The 19,315-nt window shown below is 37.0% G+C and overlaps 1 protein-coding gene across 7 annotated transcripts in view; it reads right to left on the reverse strand.

Annotated features, from left to right (window-relative positions):
* The window catches only part of ZNF407 (zinc finger protein 407), a 338,196-nt gene that overhangs the window by 294,617 nt on the left and 24,264 nt on the right, over positions 1-19,315 (reverse strand). For all 7 annotated transcript variants that reach the window (XM_066992723.1, XM_066992722.1, XM_066992725.1 and 4 more), the window contains 2 exons: positions 13,571-18,373; positions 7,634-7,748 (listed from right to left, as the gene is read on the reverse strand). In XM_066992723.1, the coding sequence (XP_066848824.1) occupies positions 7,634-7,748; positions 13,571-18,373 (4,918 nt within the window). The remainder of the gene's footprint in view (positions 1-7,633; positions 7,749-13,570; positions 18,374-19,315) is intronic.

Here is a 19,315-nt window from a genome sequence, read left to right on the forward strand (position 1 = left end):
TAATGGGAGTGCGAATTACAGTAAGAAAAACAGGATGGAAGACAACAAACCACAGCCAGAAAGGCTAAAATGAAGTCAGAAGCTGGTCAGCTCTTCCGACTGCTACCATTTAGATTTGTTGATACATGAAACATGAACGTACCGAGACACAAATTTTCTAGAGAAACCAGCTCTACCCTAATAAACTAATCACCGAGTCTCAAGAAGGTGCCCAGGGTTGTAATAACCTTGGGCAGTAAGAAATAAAGAAAGTAAGATTAATTGTCCTGAAGTGCTTGAAATCTATAGGCTGGATTCTGCTTGTACTAAAGCCACAAGCAGAATTTCCAGGGATTTCCAGTGTGAATAGGAGGAAAGTCACTGGAAAGCATCATAAAGTTGACGTTTAAAAACAAAACAAAAAAATTGAATGGTGAAAGAGCAGGCAGATGCAGTACACAATGCAACCTTTGAGGTACTGAGGTATTCTAATGAACTGAACAGCAACTACTGAAGAAATTATGTTATGGTAATACATTTTGAAACAAGTAAAATCAGACACAAAAAAACAGACACCACAACAGATTGATTCAGCACCCAACTCTTACAGATTAAATATGGTTAAAATTGAACGCATTCCAACAGCTTACAGTTAAAAGGTACAAAACATAAACCTACAGTATTTTTATTTTTGGTAAATCCTGCTTGTCTTTCTGAACCCTATAGCTCTAGTAAAGAGGGATTCATTGATAAAAGTTAGGTTCAGTTATTTATCATCTAAATAAAAAATAAAAAATAAAAAATAAAAAAAAGAAACAGTTGCTAAAAGCACCAGGAAAAAAATCAGTTAAATCAGGAGTGTGATGCAATTTCTATGCATAAATGATTAAAACCAAAAATGCAACAAAACTAAACTTTCTGAATCGTGGATATAAATCCAAACCATGCAACTTGTGCCAACCAACAGAACAACACAACCAAAGTTTTAAGCCAGTAAACCTTTCTCCCTCTCTGTACAGGACACCCAATATTGATAACTCTACGGCTTCCTTCTTCTCGTGCTAACCAAATGCAAGCTAATTTTTTTGCCATCTTCTTCTGCCAATAGAAGGAAATTTTTAATCAATATCTTTCTCAACATTTGTGCCAAGCCTTCAAAATCATGAAGTCTAAAGATGGAAGCCTCCTTTTCCAGTAGGCACGCTGAATTTTAGAATTTTTGCCTGTTTTGGGATTTTTGCAGCGTTTGCCCTTAGTTACAACTCCTGCCTCCTCGGGACCGGATTCGGCCCCTTCCCACATGGGCACAGATGGCGCTGGCTCTCAGAGGGTGTGTGCAGAGTGAGGTACTCACCCGGGGTGAGCATCCGGGTTGCTGGATGCCCGAACTGCTAGGAGCAGGGGTGCTGGCTGGGTTGGCTCCGAGCCCCTGGCACTGGGGCCATGACCAGCCACGGGCTCCCTCAGGCCCCCCTCGCGGGGAGGATCAGCCCCGGCACAACCCGCAAGCACACACGTGCTTCACCCTTTTGGTGGCTCTGAGGGGGCAATGCATTCCTCACTTTGAGGGTGGTGAGAAGGTTAGGTCCGCAGGAATGAGTCCTCGCAATTAGAGGAAAACGAAGAGCCTTCCCGAACCATGAGATGCTTTAAATTGCCGCAGTGCCTCGAGACACGGGAGCTTTGCTTTGTGAGAAGTCTACTGCCTAATAGAAACGCACGCGTCCTCGATGTCGGAACAATCTACAGTAAAGTAAAAAATTAAAAATGCATGTCCGTAAAAGCACCAGTTACACGTGCCGCGTATATCACAGTCACACCACTGTGTATCTTGATAATTACCATTTGGAAGTGCACTGAATTAGACTGCATGCAGTAGATATTAGCCTGAATCACTAACAGTATCTCTAATTCAAATACAAATATATACTCTCATGACTATGTCCCTTACATACCTTTTCTCTTCAGCAAGCACAATTAAATCATTATTACAATCTAATTTGGCACGCAAATGGTGTTTTATTAAGTCAGAAAGCTGGTCGTGACTTCCCTGTCCCATTTGCAGTACCAGGCTCCAGCAGAAGGGTCCCTGCCCCGCAGCCTCCCACTCGCTTGCCGTGGCCTCATCCAGCTCCACGGCCGGCCTCCAGGCCACCAGCCTCGCCCAGCACAGCGCAGCATCTGCACCAGCTGCGTAAAGATGCTGGGAGCTCTCCTGAATGGAAGGAAATTGCTTCCATTTCTGGTAGTTTTCTTAAACACCAAAAATAGAGGCTATGTGCTGAAGGTCAAGTTTGCAAATCTAATAAAATGATAGATAACTGAACAAAAATTGGCGAGATAATGTAACGCACATGTTACCTTATTCCACATACTTTTCCAGTATTTTCTTATTAATTTGCCTAAAAGCGTGTGCGGGTTTGGAAAGCTGCTACGTAGGCTGAACTCATTTTCTTTACTAAAGTGTAAACAGGCACAAGCGTCCGATAGGACCAAACGGCAAAAGACGGATCGAGAGGACGTCGGAATACCTGGGTCTGGAGCAGTCATTTCACACAAGACTTATCTTTAATCTAACCAGCTGAACCAAACGCGGATGTTTTGATTGGCCACATCTGTAGGTACGGTGTGTGTAATTAATTGTTCGTTCAAAAATGCAATTTCATGATGCATTTGACGATTTAGGTATACAACAGTTTTAGTTTTCAGAGCCGACTAAAAATAGTGATTTTAATTTATTCCTGCTGCCTACAATTACCCACAACCATGTATTTTTAAATATTTCCAGCCTATAAAAATTACTAATTTTTGCCACTTGTGTTTATCTGCATTTAGACTTTGATTTGGATAAATTAAGCTCTCAAGTGTTCCTTGCTTTATGAAACTCTGCATGTTGTACACTTCAACACAAATAAATGACTTCTACCATTAGAGGTTTAAATAATGTAATGTATTTCATGCTCAGCCTGAAGCTGGATTCCAATGAAGTTGCTAATGCACGTAATGATTAAGTGTAACTCAAATACTAACTGTGTTGTTGAAAACATGACAGGCAATAATTTGGTCTATTATATTCTGCCATTTAATTGCCTAGTACAGACATTCTCTGACACGTTATGAAGCAATGATTTACAATTATTCAAGCTGCAAAGGTCAGAAAGTGACATTATAATCATCTACACAGAGATCCCTTCTAATGCACAAAAACTAGGTAATACCACACAAAAATAGTTTTACTAGAGTAGCAACTTTCTATTTAAGATTTCCCAAACTGCACACGTATAAATAATTAATTTACATTACAGTACATTAAGGCATCCTTGAAAATATAATGTTTTTCCTGCTCCTACCAATAAATTTACGTATAAGTCTTTTTGCTTGCTAAAAGTGATCTTAAGAGCCGGCTTTCACTAAAAGTAGCCTGACATTAACAGGCTGAAAATCTAAAAGAATTTTTTTTAAAACATAACACAGGAGTACAGCCAATTTTTTGATGCATCTGGTCAAAGCACATTCTCATCTATAAAGCAGGAAGGTCTGTTAGCCACTATACTCAATATAGGTGAGTATTTTTCTTAGATGTTCTCAAAGCAACCAGTGTCATTAAAATACTAAGCTTTATACAGATTAAGATCTCCCAACTATTCTTAGCATTAACAACAGCAGCAAAAGTGAAGTTATTTCCATGCTTGGGACGCTGTAACTCTTGTCAAAGCCTATTTATATGGGGCTTTAAAAAAAAAAAAAAAACAGAATTTAGCAAGATACTTATTTAACAGAACATCTTATAACATCTCCAGAATTAATTGGGAAAAAGAGTTTGAAAGCAAAAGGAGGACTGAGAAGGACAAAGGAAAAGAGAGTAATACATCCATTCACCAAAAGAAATCCAAAATATAAAAAATAAAAGTAGGAAAAACAAAAGCAAAAACAAAAACACAGGGAAAAAATAATTCAGGGGGAAAAAAAAAAAAAATCTATTTCCACCCCCTCCAATTTCCCTCGTATCTGTTCCTTACAACACTTGACTACTATATATAGAATAAACATGATAAAGACATTACTACAAATGACTTTTCAATTTTTGGGAGGGTAGTATATCTATGTTTATGTGCATGTCTTAAATACTGTCAATTTTCCTAAAAATCCAAACCTACCTTACACCTATCTTCTTCAGTAGATTTTTTAGGAAGTCATAAAGGAGAGGGGGAAAAATGAACGAAGCAGCCATTCTTACTTGAAACATATAAGTACATCCCCCAAAATTCTGTTTCTGAAAGCAAAGGCAAGAACAAGGCAAAGGAATAGTAGATGCTTTTTTAAATCAAACATTGCCTATAAATTCTGTTCAAAATCTCAAGTGCAGAACAATGCATTTTTCATGTTCTACCTGAGGCATAAAATTTGAAAAGTGCATGATAAGCCTTTTCAAGCCTTTTCACTGCATTCCACCAGGCAAATGAAACAAAAATTTTAAATGCTGGGCAACCAAGATTTGCTCATCTCACCCAGGGTGTTGTGTCAGCCAAATTCAGAGCCAGACTTACAAAAATTAAATTCAAATATGCAGCAGTTTGCTACACACGGAAAATAGATACAACCTCTGAAATAACGGGATATATTTTACAGCCATGGGTATGGAAAAGAAAACAATTAACGCACATCTGTGATAAGAAAATGAGTAGCAGACGGTTTATTCCAAATGTTAAAACATTAGCGGTGTCCAATTTCTGTATCATGTAGTTTCTGCCGTGCAGCTGAAGAAAAACAAACCCTGAACTTCAATTAAAAAACAACAACAAAAACCACAGCAAAATTACTGCGTTTTTCAACAACCAAGTGAATTATATATTGTGTACTTTGTATCATGTAAATATGAGGAACATTTGGAAAATTTAGACACAGCATACCCTTCCAATAAGAACAACACAGATATGTTGTGGTTTTTTTAAGTGAATTTTTTTTTAGAAAGTGTTATTTTGAGAACACACTACACCACAATGCTGCACTGACATTTCACCTTTAAAAAGTGCCCAGGCAGATTCAAAAGCTTTTGAAACACAAATTATCCTCACAACTAGCAGAGGGCTTATTACTACGAATCTAAAAGTCAGAAGATAGAATATTAACTACTGCAGAAAAGAAAACATAGTGCAGGACCTTCTGTTTGTGACAAAATTACAGAGTTAATGTTCCTGAAAGATCACTTCACCTTTTAAAGCATGATTTTTAAAAAGGTAAAATTTATAGCAATTAAAGCTAATGAAGAAATGCAGCATGAGCTGCTTATGTTCAGGAACTAATAGGTCCACTGAGCATTTCTAAGATTATTTAGCCATCAATGATAATGAATTGACATTGTCAGTGGTGTTAATGTACCAATGCTCTATAGTGCCACTAATCCGATAGCCAATCCTAGCAATTTTTTTTTTTTATGTTGCCACTTTATGTTTTTCAACTTACACACTACCCAATGCTTTCATTAAAAATAGCAGAAACACAGCACAAGCTATTACACTTTTTTCTGTTCTTCCACATTAAAGGATGGCATATTCATTATTTGGACTACAGTTCAAACTGCTCTGGTCATTCCTTCTCCCTCAAATTCTGCCCAATTCTTCAGGTCTGTTAGCTATAGTATAAAAATGTCTTTTCCAATTAAATCAATGTTAACGTGTAATTCTTAAAATACATTTTTTGGTGCACATTAAGTGAAATGTGATGATTATTTGAACAAGTATATAAATCAGATTTTTGTGACTACGGATTATCGTGGTGTATGTCTCTTCAGCTCATTGTTTTGTCATATCTAAATAGCACAGCTTCATGTTGTTGATGCAAATTAGTAGTAATACAATACTACACAAAAATGGAAAATGAGTACCTGCTTGGCTACCAGGTATGACATATCAGCAACACGTAGTAAGCAATCAGCTTCCCAAACTGACTACCATTTAAGCCCACTGTTTAAATCATCCATGTCATGAATTACAAGCAAGTTGTGTATTTTCTGAGACATATTCTAAGAACATGTCAACTCTGGAGGGAAGGAGTGATTTTTGAAAAGTGAGAAACTGTGCCAAAGCCTAATCAGTTTAATTCTCTTTTTATAAAAGATACACTATTAAATGTTTCAAGATTTTCGACTTCGCCTTTGATGATTACGTAGTTAAATAACATGATTTTTCTTTCTAAGTTAAAAGGGAACTGAATAAAGAACCATTGTCAAGTTTGTTGAAAACTTCTAAAGAACAGAGCTTAGCCTCAGCTAAACAGTTTTGTGGATCTGTAGTTGATAACCATCTCCCATGCCAAATTCTCAGTAATCCATATAGCAGACACAGCAAATAAGATTTTTCAAACAACATAAAATAGGCTACTGTGCATAAAGTTCATTTTAAGCATGCTGCAAAATAAAGAGTAGCACGAGTTATTCTACTACTGATATTCAGTGGACTTAAGAATTAGGCTCATACATTTTTATTTCGTGTTCCAAGAAGTCAGCAATTAATTTTCTTAAGTGAGTAAAAACATCCAAAGTATCTCATAATGCTGCATGCAAAATTATTCGAAAAACAGAGAGATGAATCAGTGAAAATCACTCAGCTGCATCTTCAGCTGAAGATTCACTTGTCCTTTAAAATGTGTAACTCACTTTGTCCTGCAGTGGATCAGTATGCCAAGAGTGAAAAAAAACCTCCCTGCTTAATATTATCCCTAACAGCACACCACACCATTCATGTGTGCACTGCATCATCTAATTGAACCTGTGCTGTTCTACACATTAGCCATAAGACTGCTATAGCAGGTTACATAGGTTTGAGTAAAGTGTTTTTATATGATGCATATATTAGTTAATTTCTGTAGCATAATAACATTAAAATATATTTTTAATCAGAAGTAGGGTATTAAAATCCAACTTTGAATGTCCTATGATGTACCATATATGCCATGGCATTTTAAAACCTTTTAAACATTTCTGCTAAATTAATTAGTTTTGCATTAAGGAGTCTCAATGCCTCCTATTAAATGCAACACATTTGAAGGACAATTAAACATTATGAACGATCCTTCTGAGGAAATAACGATTAAGTAAAAAAGAAAAACAAGATTTTTTTGGTAACAAACAGGAACACAAGCATACATAAAAGACTTCAATTTATTTTTAAAGTCTTATGCCTGCAATATTTTAGACCCATTTGTTTGAAAAATCAGTCTTCTGTTTTGTTTTCGTAAAGAATGAAAACCCTAATGGAGTCCAGAAATCTGTTAATGGTACTAAAATTATAACAGTATAGCAAAAGAAAAAACCCCACACAGTAAAGTCTATATTATATATTTTTTATGTCTTTAAATGGAATTTACAGTTCTCCCTGGCAATGTGAATGAACATCCTATAATTTAGTCAATTTACAGATTACAGGTTCAAATTGACCTTGTAGCCCATAAAATTGCTCATCTTCAGTGCAGGATTAGAAGTGGGAAAAGAATGTCATAACTGTATTTAAGGAATTTACCATAACAATGGAAAGGAGGATATGCATGCATAATTTTAGCCACTCTTGCTCACATCAGAGTTTTCAATTCTGAAACAATGCATATCCTGCACTCTTCTCCTGGTTAACCATGGTGGAGACTGTTTCAATTTACTCACCCACAGACATGACACTTGTATTCCCTCATCCCAAGGTGCCTCTTGACATGGTTTCTGGCATCTCCGAGCTGAGCTGTTGCAAAGTGGCATATCTTGCACTTGAATGGCTTTGATCCTAAGTAAAATTTAGCATAAGATATGAGTTGAATTAGAATAATATATCACCCACGGTTAAAGAAATAAAAAATCCTAGGAAAAAATAACCTTTAAAAAAGCCTACCCCACATTTAACCTGTTTGAGATTTTTGCCTAATAAAAAAAGTATCTCGTACATAAATTTATAACGCCCAAGACACAGATGGTATATACTCATTAAATTTTCCTTAGGTTCAGGACCACGGAAACTACTCTCTTAATGCTTAGTAATCATTCACTTCTATCTTTTTTCTTTTCTCTTTTTTTTAAACAAAGAATATTAAAATGAAGCAAATAACCTTTCAACAAGATGACAAAAGTTGCTCTACACCTTTCGCCATTTCCAAATACAGAAACTCAGGTTTGATATTAGTGTAAACTCAAAATGTACTTTTTTTAAGCAAGTATATTTAAAGTAAAGTAATTTTACAAGTCTTCTGACTTTGAATAGATTTCACATTAGCATTGGTATTTCAGATTTGTTCTGTCACACACAGAAAATGATTCATCACCTAGCCATTGTAATGACATGCAATGTATGAATATACAGTGGATAAAATATTATGCCTTTATGACTGTTTTATGGTCAAGAATTTATGATTATTCTGCAAACCAGAAGTATTGACATTTTGGCTATTATTTATTTCAAGAACAAACTTTAATATTAAATGTCTAGTGCAGACCAAAGAACTTTAGAATTATTTCTCCAAGGAAAAAGTACCAGGCTATTTCTTGTATCACATCAGTTCAGCGGAAAGTCCAATTATTTGTCTGTCTTAATTATCAGGGATCCTCTCCAGAGTATGGAAAGATTTTTATTTTTTTTTTTACTGAAATAGGTGAATTGGGCACATGTCAGTCCCTATGTTACTAGGCAGTAACACTGTTCTAAAGTATGCTGTAGCACTTTCCAATTTTCTGACCACTAAATGCTTAAGCCAATAAATCAAAATCATAGAACTGCAGTTAAAAGTAAGTACAATATGGTCACAGATTCTCCATATTATGTTTAGTATATGTTTTGCGAAGTACTTCTTCCAATACAGTTAAGCATAATATGAAATATGTGATCTTTAACAAATATACATAAAGAGCTCTGATAAGAAAAATGTTACACTATATCATACTTGATCAATGAACCTTTTTGCTTTGCCCTTGAAACAGAATCTCCTCCAAGAATCCACTGGTGAAATTGAGGATCTTAGTAAAAAATTTTAGAGTCTTAAATTTCAATTTAATTCCCAAAAGCTGACGAAAAATGAAGCATTTAATTTTAATCTTCTAACTGAAATAAAAAAGTCAACAGTACTAAGCACGGGCAGACAAGGTTGAATATTTCACAGTTCAATGACAATGAAGCCAGATCTCTTAATACTTCCATTTCTACTGTTGGAAGTAGATGTAAAATATATTTAGCACCTGAATGGTTATATCTAGTCAGCTTTATATGTTTAAATGTCAAAAGCAGGTTGAGACTGGAGCTAACAGCAATCACATTCTATCAATCACACTGAAAATCCCCAGTTTATTTAAATGATCCTGATAAAACTAAATTAATCATTAATTTGGTGACATTTCAAATCAACACTGCATTCTATAAAGAGACCCATGCAAATAAAAAACCCTATCTTTGTGTTAAATAAAAGAGTATTAAAAGTTGATGTTTTAACTTATGATCTTAAAGACTAATTGCACAATTAATAATATCAAGGCCACAGTCAGGATTTCTTTTTAATCAATTGGTGTTTATACTGCTGTTTTATATCACAGAATTCAAATACCAGGTGGATTCAATCCTGTGTTCCTCTAGTTTCTCTCCTACTGATTAAATTGTAAATTCGTTCCTCATTCTGTTACTGCAGGTGTCCCGCAGGGTTTCCATACAAGACCTTTGCTGTTTTCCATTTACATGACTCCTTTGTGAAAAACTGTAGTTCAGACCAATCGTAGCTACAGTGTGCTGACAATACATAAATGTATTATTCCGTTGACTGCTCTCATCCAAAAATCACTGAGGCCTTGAGGTTTATTTATTTATTTATTCCTCACATCCAGAGCTGAATATCTGTTAACATCTCCATTTAAGCTCCATGAAAATTCACTTGCTGGCAGGCTACAGTCAGTACTTATCACCTGAAACAAAAGCAGTACGTCTCCCCTTTAGGTTGCTGATGCCAAAATCATTCCAGTATCTTCTTGGATGGAAAAAAATACATATATATATGCTTAAGATGAAGGCATTAGACTGAAAGTTAAGCAAATGGGGCAAAAATCTCTATTTAGTATAAGGCTATCTGAAACAATATTGAAGCAATTAAACATTTCTTAGCCATATTCATCGCAAACGTCAATGGTTCTCATCTGCTGTGTTGATGTGATACTTACTACTGGCTTTACATTTGGCTTTTAGTTCACGAAGAAAAACACTTGCAATACAGCACCTTTCCAACCAGATGACTTAAAAAAAAAAAAAAAAAAAGCCATGGAATTACTTTACCCACAAGCGGAATAGTGGCATGGAAACACTGTACATTTTCAGAGGCAGCAGTAAACAATAAGGCTCTTAACTACTGAATTGGGGGGGGGGGGGGGGGGAATGAAAATAGACTAACTCTTAACTACAGAATTGGGAAAAAAATGAAAATAGACTAAATAACACAACACATGCTGTTGTTTCTCACGAGATGACAGGAGTTAATAATCCTAACACAAAAGAAACCCAAACCTATAACGAAAGTTCACTGCCTGTTTTAAGCCAACATCATCTGCATGTGCAGGCACAGCTGTGCCTCTAGCTCAGGCCCAACGCAAAGCAAGCAGAGCCACATGAAACACTGTCGTGCCATCTCCTACTACGGCTGGGGTATGGGTATTAAGATGCCACACTTACATGGGGCAAGCCTTCCATTAACTGAAGAAATCTGATGAGAAATGAAACAAAGATGATGTGGTTGCAGGTGATTTTTCCTCACATGTTGATTGTTAATTAAGTTTATGGGACCTGCATCAATTGCAAACTAAAAAGTCTTCCACCTCTACTACTCCTTTTATTTGTCTTTACACTTCCTCATTTTCACTTGTCAACATGTGATGGACTTGCTTGTTATCTCCTCTGTAGCAAAGCTTTCCTTTCATTTGCAACGTGAAAATCTCTTAGATTATTTAACAGTATTTTGAAACCGTATTTTTTCTATTAATGTAAATCATTAGTTGTTTCTTTCCACAACTTTCCCTTCCATTCCTCCCTACCCCAAAACCATCGCCAATTACTCAAATTAATTTAAAAAATATATGAAAACAAGGAGTTAGATATGGTTATACATACAAACATATATCTATATACATATATGCACATCCTGATGCTGAAGAAAGACTTAGAAAAAGCACATAATCAGAACAATAGATGGGAAAATAACTGCAGCTTCTCCTCCCGTTATGCACCTGATGTTACCCTGGAAGAGATGAGAGAAGCTAGAAATACTCCTGTGCTTTGCCTCACCAACAGTGGATATACAGCTGGTGGTGTAGGGCAGTTCCCTCTGCCACCATTCCCAATAACCCCACAATGTTTTTTCTTATTCAGCTGCATCTGTTGTGATCTGACAGACTGGAAGGAAAGGTTCTATGACACACAAAGGAAATCACGAATATGAAAAGGGGGATTGGAAGAGAAAGCCTTCTTCCCATTAACTGTTAATAAGAGTCTCCACATTGCTATTTATGCGAATAAGCAAAGCATCAGAAAAGCGATCCATTTAGAGGTGCTGTGAGAAAGAGGCCAGATTAAACTCTCATCTGTAACCCTGCTACACCCCTCCACAAGCACCACCAAAAAGTGACTTGCAAACTGAAATGTATCCTTTTACTGCTTTGTATATTTAGGGCCATTCAAAAGCACGATGAAAATATTCTTCATGATAAGACCTACACACGAGATGGTAAAAAGTACACTAACTTTTACTAAATGTTACAATCAATGATGTAACTTATGTAAGTAGGGTTGCTTTGTCATATATTGATAGTTACCTCACTTTCACATCCACATTAACTTGATTTTAAATGCAATTAATACATATAGTCAAGGAAGACTAATGGACTACATTCTGCACTTAACCTGGTGGACATTTTCAAATGGCACAAGTGACCAGTGCAAACCTATTTTGCATTGTAAACGACTAAATAAATCTTAATGGATTAAGAATGATCAGCTATCAACACACAAGGGAAATTAAGTGCTGAAATGCCTACATTGATTATTTTAAATTATTAGCCTTACTCTGTTCTTGAATTTGTATGCTTTTAGTGAGCTTTAACACATTTACAAGACTTATTGACTATAATTACAAGAGAATTCAAGTAATGGACACATCAATTATAAGCAACATGTCTTGACCAGACAGTTGCATAAAGAATTCTAAAGAGAGCTCCATTAGCATCTTCCCCCTTAGTTTTATTCAGTTTTATCTGCCGTAAGAGGGCATATTAAGGGCTTATACAGCTGCTCTGACCATGTGAACACGACTGTCCCTCTAAAGACTTAATGCCGCATTCGAAGTTGGACATTAGCTGCAACAATCCAGATAACTGCATTATTGACAGGCCAGAAGTAACGCTGAAAGTATTAAGTAGGTGAGTTATTGGCATCCATGAATACTGCAGTTATAGTAAAATGCTTTGAAAGGTCTGAAATACAACGTCCATGTTCCCCAAGATTAATTTTGAACTTTGTTGTCCAGTCATGCCCTTGCCTTTACATAAAAAACTTACAAAACTATTTTAGGATTATGCCAGGAATTACCATACTTCCATGTTTCTTTTTTCTTACCTTTTTGTTCTCTTCCTTGTAACCATGCACTAAGTTTCAAATACTGCATGAATTTAAACTATAGCTTCCATAATAAGCCATTATTTAAAAGTACAGTAAAATAAACCTTACAGTTTTAATGAAAATATGTTCATTGAAATGTGAATTTATTATTCAAATCCACTCATAAATTCAACCATGGAGACACCACTTGTCTAAGCAGAGCTCAGTGATTTAGAAAAGCTGTCTATTTAAAATAAAGAATGTATGGCAGGTTTATAGAAACATCGCAGTGAATTTTTACATAAATTTAGAACTGCAGCTTATGCATTTTTCTACAAAAATGTTTTTTAAATTTTCCACTTAAAATTAAACATAAAAATGAATTGAAAGTGTGATCAGCACAGAAACTTAATCAGATATTACATCCCCGTGCATCACATCAACATTACACACTACCTCCCAAAAAGGCTGACCTATTCCAATTCCCATAACTTATTTCTACAATAAACTCTTGATGCTCATTATTGGTATTTATTAAGGAATGATGTATTCTCAAATGGCTATCCTGAAGCATCATGCTAAAATGCTGAAAGTGTTACTGAATTGAAACGAAATAAACAATTTGGATATTAAACAACTGCAAGGAAGAAGACGTTAGAAAGGACAGCTAATTGTTCTCTTAAACCAGCACTGCTTCATTATATGAATTTAAGAACCAATTAATGATTACAATTTAGATTAAAGGGAAGGAAATCTCTGTATATGAAACAAAAAGCAGAAGGGCGACTGCGCTTAAAATGTTCTTACATTTTCTGCCCTTTGATCACCGTATTTTCATACCGCTTTAGGTAATTTTCAATTTCAACAGTGGCTCATCAGGCGGTATGAATACCAGTTCCTAAGAAACGTTAAAGAGATTAACAAGCAGAAAAAGACCAACGGTAATAATTCACTCCGTTTCAAAGAGACCACTTGCAAAGAGAGCGTTTCCATACCTGTATGGGTACGAATGTGAGCTAGGAAGGCCATGGAATTGCTACTCCTACACATCTTCCCACAGTACTTGCAGACGTTGCCTTGGTTCTCTTCCCTCTCCCTGTTTATTTGCTCAGTGTCTTCCACAATGTACTTATTCACTTCCCGCAACAGTTCCTCGTGCTGCTCTTTGATGTGGAGGAACAAGTTCTGCTCTGAATCGAAGGGCTCCGTGCACTTCACGCATTTAAAGGTAGCGCCTCCCTCGGGCAGCTCCTCCACGCTTGCCTGCTCATTTCGCATGTGCCCCGCACTGGCCAAGTGCTGGTGAAGGTTGCTCTCTGTGTAAAACGATTTTCCACAGAGTAAACAATGAAAATGTTTTTCTTTTGAAGGATGTTTCATGGCTATGTGAACATTTAGTCCGCTCAAACCATCTGCTAGGAAACCGCAGTCATCACAGCGAATACGTGTCGATTCCCCAAGGGAAATTCCTTCCGACTTCCTCTTTTTCCCACTGTTTGGTGAAGTGTCTGCTTTCACTGCGAACTCACTAACTCTCACTCCACCTGACGTTTGTCCTTCATCTGAATGGTCAATGGCCTCCTCGTCTTGATGGCTTTTTAATCTCACTATGGAAGGATCAAACTTGCCAAAATTTTGCATTGCCTTTCCTTTATCATCAGCACTGATAACTGTTCCTAAAGCCTCATTACTACTTTCTCGCATGCCCTCAGCTGTTGAGCCATCTGCCTCCCAAACACTGTTATTTATAGATACTTCTGCTTCATGTTGTGCTTCCATAAGGGCTTCTTCCTCCTCCCCAGTAGGATCCTCTTTGAAACTTCTGTCACCCTCTAAACTACGTATATTTTGCACCATTTCTCCAATGTTTCCAGCAAAATTTGATTGCTGTACTGCACTTTTTGTTTCTGGAAGACTTAACATAAGTGGGTTATTTTCTTTCAGTTGTATTTCTTCAAGAATGTCTCTGTTTCTACATTCTACTTCAGGGTTTTCTCTAGTTGCTTCCAAGCTTTCCTCGCCTTTTACTGAATTCACGTCTGTGCCGCCTGAACTATTTTGATTTTCTGCTGTGCAGTCATCTGAGCTGAGCAGTTCCTCACCATGCCCATTGCTCTGCAACTCACAAGTGCCTGCTTCTTTAATGGATACCTCTTCATCAAGTTTAACAGCTTTATCTTTCTGAGGGCCTTGCTGGAATCCTTCACAAAAAAGGTTTTGTCCTCCATTTTTAGCTTCCACTTCAACTCCACTTTCTACTGTAGTTTGGGAGCTGCCTTCTTTGGGCGTTTCTGGGGATGCACTTTCGTCTAAGACAATACCCTCAGTTAAACTTTTATTCACATGATCACCTTCTGCTGCATCAATGGCGTATTTCATTTCATCTACAACAGTTTTCATCTCTCCTGCACCAGGATGGTGCTCCTCTTGAGACAAAGCAGTGCCTTCTTTACTGATATGTGCTGCGTCTGCTTCCTCCACTGAAGAATAAACATGCGACTCTCTCCTAATTTTATGTTTCTCCGTTGCCGCATGCCTAATCATCTCTCTCCGAGTAACAGCATAGTAGTCACAAGCCATGCAGTAGTATTCAAATTGTTTTGTATGTTTTCGTTTCACATGCAGCTCCAAAGAAGAAGAAGAATGAGCAGTGAAGTCACAATGTATACACCTGTTGTCGTTTGCACCCACTGCTCTTCTCTGGAAGCACGGGTCACCATCCTGGGTAATCTTTGCTGGTTCAAGCAGTATGTGTTGTTTTATATTCACTGAATTGCTAGCATGCTCCAAATCTGGCAGCCTACTGGCATTTTCAGCTTTTACCTCAGCCTCTCCTTGCTCAACTTCCTGATTGTCTAAGACAGAATTTCCCAAATCTGATGTCTGGCTACCATCCTCAACATGTTCACACAGAGCAGTCACAGGGCTGCTAACCTTGCTCATGGATTCAAAATTGCCTCCTTCAGGGTTAACAACGATCTCTGAGTTCTGTTTTCCGTATCCTTCTATTTCCACACGACTTTTATGTTTTTTGGTCGCACAATGCCGTTCCATATCTCCTTTGGTTACAGTGTAGTAATTGCAAACCTTACACAAATAGCTGTACTGATGACTGTGCTTTCGTCTGATATGAACAGTCAAGTTTGTAACACTGGAGGCCAAAAGACCACAATGGGTGCATGTCCTAGAAATAGTGCCTTTGGGTCTCCCTCTTTTTGGTGCATTAGCTAAAACCAATTCATTTTCACCAATTCTTTGATCATCTGGAACAAATTCCTTATTTCTCGATATGTTTTCCACAGTAGAAGATGAAACATGTATAATTTCTTTATCTAACTCTGTGTTCCCACTCCCAGAAATGGAAGGATCCATCACTGTTTTAATACCACCAACACCAACGCAAACCTTTTCAATGCATTCCTCAAAACGTAGTCCAATATTGTTTTTTCTGGCATTTTCAAGGTGCTTGCTTCTTTTGATATGCTTCTCCATTCCTTCCTTACTCAGGGAGTAAAGATTACATGCTTTGCAAAGAAAGTGATACTCCTGTGCATGTCGGAGTTTTATGTGCCTTGTAAGAACTGTGGAAGATCTTGTCTTATAAAAACACTTTTTACACTGAAATTGGGTTTTATTCAGAACAGAATGCTTTACATCATTTCTATGATTTGCAAAGGAAGAGTCTGGAGTTTTTGGTTTCATTGATACTTCCATTTCCTTTGCGAGATTTTGGCTACTGTTTGATAGTGACTCAGCATAACTTACCACTTGCAAGGTCGGACCACTGTTACTCAGTGAAGTAGCTGGCTGAACTAATGAACTATCATGTTTCTCCTCTTTTTGATGATTTATCAGCTCTTCTTGTGTTTGAAAGAAAAGAACACAAGTTGGACAAGTATGGGACATATTATGCACTTCACTCATATGGCTTTCAAAGTTTATCACATTCAAGCTGATAAATGAACAAAGTTGACAATTAAAGCTGCAACCTCCCATCTGGTGTTTACTGTCCTGACAGTGTTGCTTCATATCTTCCTTGACTCCAGAGGAATAACTACATGTCTGACAATGAAACTGAATCCTTTTTGTATGAAACTCTACACCATGAGTTTCCAAACTTTTTTTGTTCTGAAAAGCATGACCACAGTCAATGGAAGTATGATGAACACCGTGATCAGCAGTAAGTTTTCCTTCAGAATTTTTAGTATCTGTAGGGCTGGAAGAAAGTGTATTTGGTTTATCTTGAGTAAGATCTTGAATTTCTGAAGTATTACAAAGACTTTTATCATCTGTTTCTAATTCTGTATGTGATTTAGGGCTTGAATCACAAGGTTTAACCGGTGTGCTGGAGACATGCTTTATGTGTACTCTCTGATTTTCAGACTTGCCTCTCTTACCCAACAAATTGTACCTTCTTTTAACTTGCCTTTTTAATCTAAGAGACCTACTTCCTCCAAAAGAAGTTCTTAGCAATACAATGTTTCTCTTATGTTCCAGTCTATCAAATTTCTTTGTCACATTTAAACTGCTAACTAGCTTTTTGGTAGTCCGAGGGAGTTCTGATTTCTGCAATATACTTTCTGAGGGTCCTGGTATTTCTAGCTTTCCAGTATTAACTTCATTATTTCCTTCTACACTGGAAGAAAGCAACTTTCCTATTGTAGTATCCGTTTTTTCATCAGGAATATTTGTAGATGGTATCATTTCAACAAGAAGTTCAGTGTTATCATTTTGTTTAGACAAGCTTACTTTTGAGCCTTTCAGTGCACTGCAAACATTTAATTCCTTTGCATCAGCAGTCCTTGCCCTTAATTTACTGCTCCCAGATTTTGCTCTCGCATTTCTCTCTCTGGTTGCAGTAGACTGTTGCTTTTTAAAGGATTTTTTTGTCAATATCTGTACAAATCCTCCCCGTGCAGCAAGATTTTGGCGTCGAAGGTGTGTCTTGCCAAGGAAATGAGAATTTAGGAGATTTTCCTCAGGACTCTGAAAACCACAAAGATCACAACAAAATATCTTGGATTGCTCATAATCTTGCTTAGCATGTGTACGTAATGTTGAACTATATTTAGTTGTGCAACTACATGTTTGCTCTTCAGATTGTTTAGAGTGGCTTTCTTGTACATGCTTTTCCATATCAGAGCAGGATGGTAATAACTGATCACAGGTTTTGTCTTTAAAATCTTTGTCTGTGTTTCCAACTCTATAGCCAACATTGATTTCTTCTGAAGAAGATAGCTTTTCAGGAACAGCAGCTAGCACCTCTTCTGAATGTTTGCTTTCCTTGTGAATTTTCAAGATGGCACCATCAGCACATTTGAAATCACAATGTGGGCACACAAAATTTGAATTAAATATGTTATCACCATGACAACTGGTGACTCCTTCCTTCTTCGCAGCTCCAGCTTCTATGCTACCTGCTCCTACAGCTAGGACTTTCTGCAACTTCCTTTCACTGTCCTTCACGTCTGCTGAAGAAATCAGCTTTCTTTTCCTGCAGACATTTTCAGGTCTCTCTGCTTCAACAATGTCCAGGCTTGGTGATCCTGACAATGCCCTTTTGTTTGTTCCATTCTCTTTTCTTTTCTTTTCAAGGTTCCTGAACACTTCGTCTGATATGAGCCTTCTTCTCTGCTGAGATGAAGAATCACATTCATCATTTTCTCCTGATGCATTTTTCAGGGATCTTTTTCTCAGCTTAGTTTCCAAACTCTCATCAACATCAACTCTCTTCTGATTATCCTCCCCATCCATTCTTAACATGGATACCGCCAACTGTAGACCATTTGGCTTAGTACCTATAAAAGAAGAGTTATTATTAATCTTTTATATACAACCAAAATTTATAAAGCTCAAGTTAAAAAAAAAAAAAATTATTTTATTAAAACAAGTTTAATAAAAAAGAACAATATAGCAAATTAAAATTGTGTCAAACCTCGTGACACCTGAAACCCAAAACAACTCCTAGGCACTTGGTTCTCTATGTCATTTAAACACCACGTGACCAAGGACTGGCTTCAAAAGTGGTTCTGTAATCAAGTAACTTACCAATGAGCATTGCCAAGACTCACATGCTTAGCAACCCTAAAAATATGTTAATTTTATTTAAGTGCTTGAATTTTTACATGCTTAAACTTGGGTAGACAAGCCTAACCTTCATTTCTAGAAGCATTTTTAGGATATGTTAAACACTAACAGAGTTCAGGGAACCAGTCATGGGACATTCAACTTTTCCTGGTCAAGAAATCCAGGATCACAAACTTAAAAGCTCCAAGGAGCAAATGACCATGACTGCAAGAACAAACAAAACAAAGCTGACACAAATTACTTTAAGTATAAAGATTTCCATCCTTCCCGTTTAGACTACTGCTAAAGAATGAGATGAAAACTGCTAACTGAGCCATGTTATAAAAGAAAATGCCACTAGTATAGTTCCCCATCGCTCCTTGAAAATCCTCTAGAAGCTCATTTCCCAATAAAAAAGACATGAAATAACAGTGCAGAGACGCGAAACATCTTTGAATCCCAGCACAAACTCTAGCCATCCACATCCAGTTACCAAAAGCTTTCTTTCAACTTCCCAGCGTGACCTTCCTGCTCCCAGAAAGATGTCACGAGCAGAAAACCGATGCTACCAACACACTTTACAAGGGGGGCGGGGGTGGGAAATCAAATCTTGACGTTTATTACCTTTTCATTTTGATATGAAGCGATCGAGAATTGAAAGTGCATTTCATTTT

Source organism: Anser cygnoides, chromosome 2 (assembly GCF_040182565.1).
Source record: "Anser cygnoides isolate HZ-2024a breed goose chromosome 2, Taihu_goose_T2T_genome, whole genome shotgun sequence".
Classification (NCBI taxonomy): Eukaryota; Metazoa; Chordata; class Aves; order Anseriformes; family Anatidae; genus Anser; species Anser cygnoides.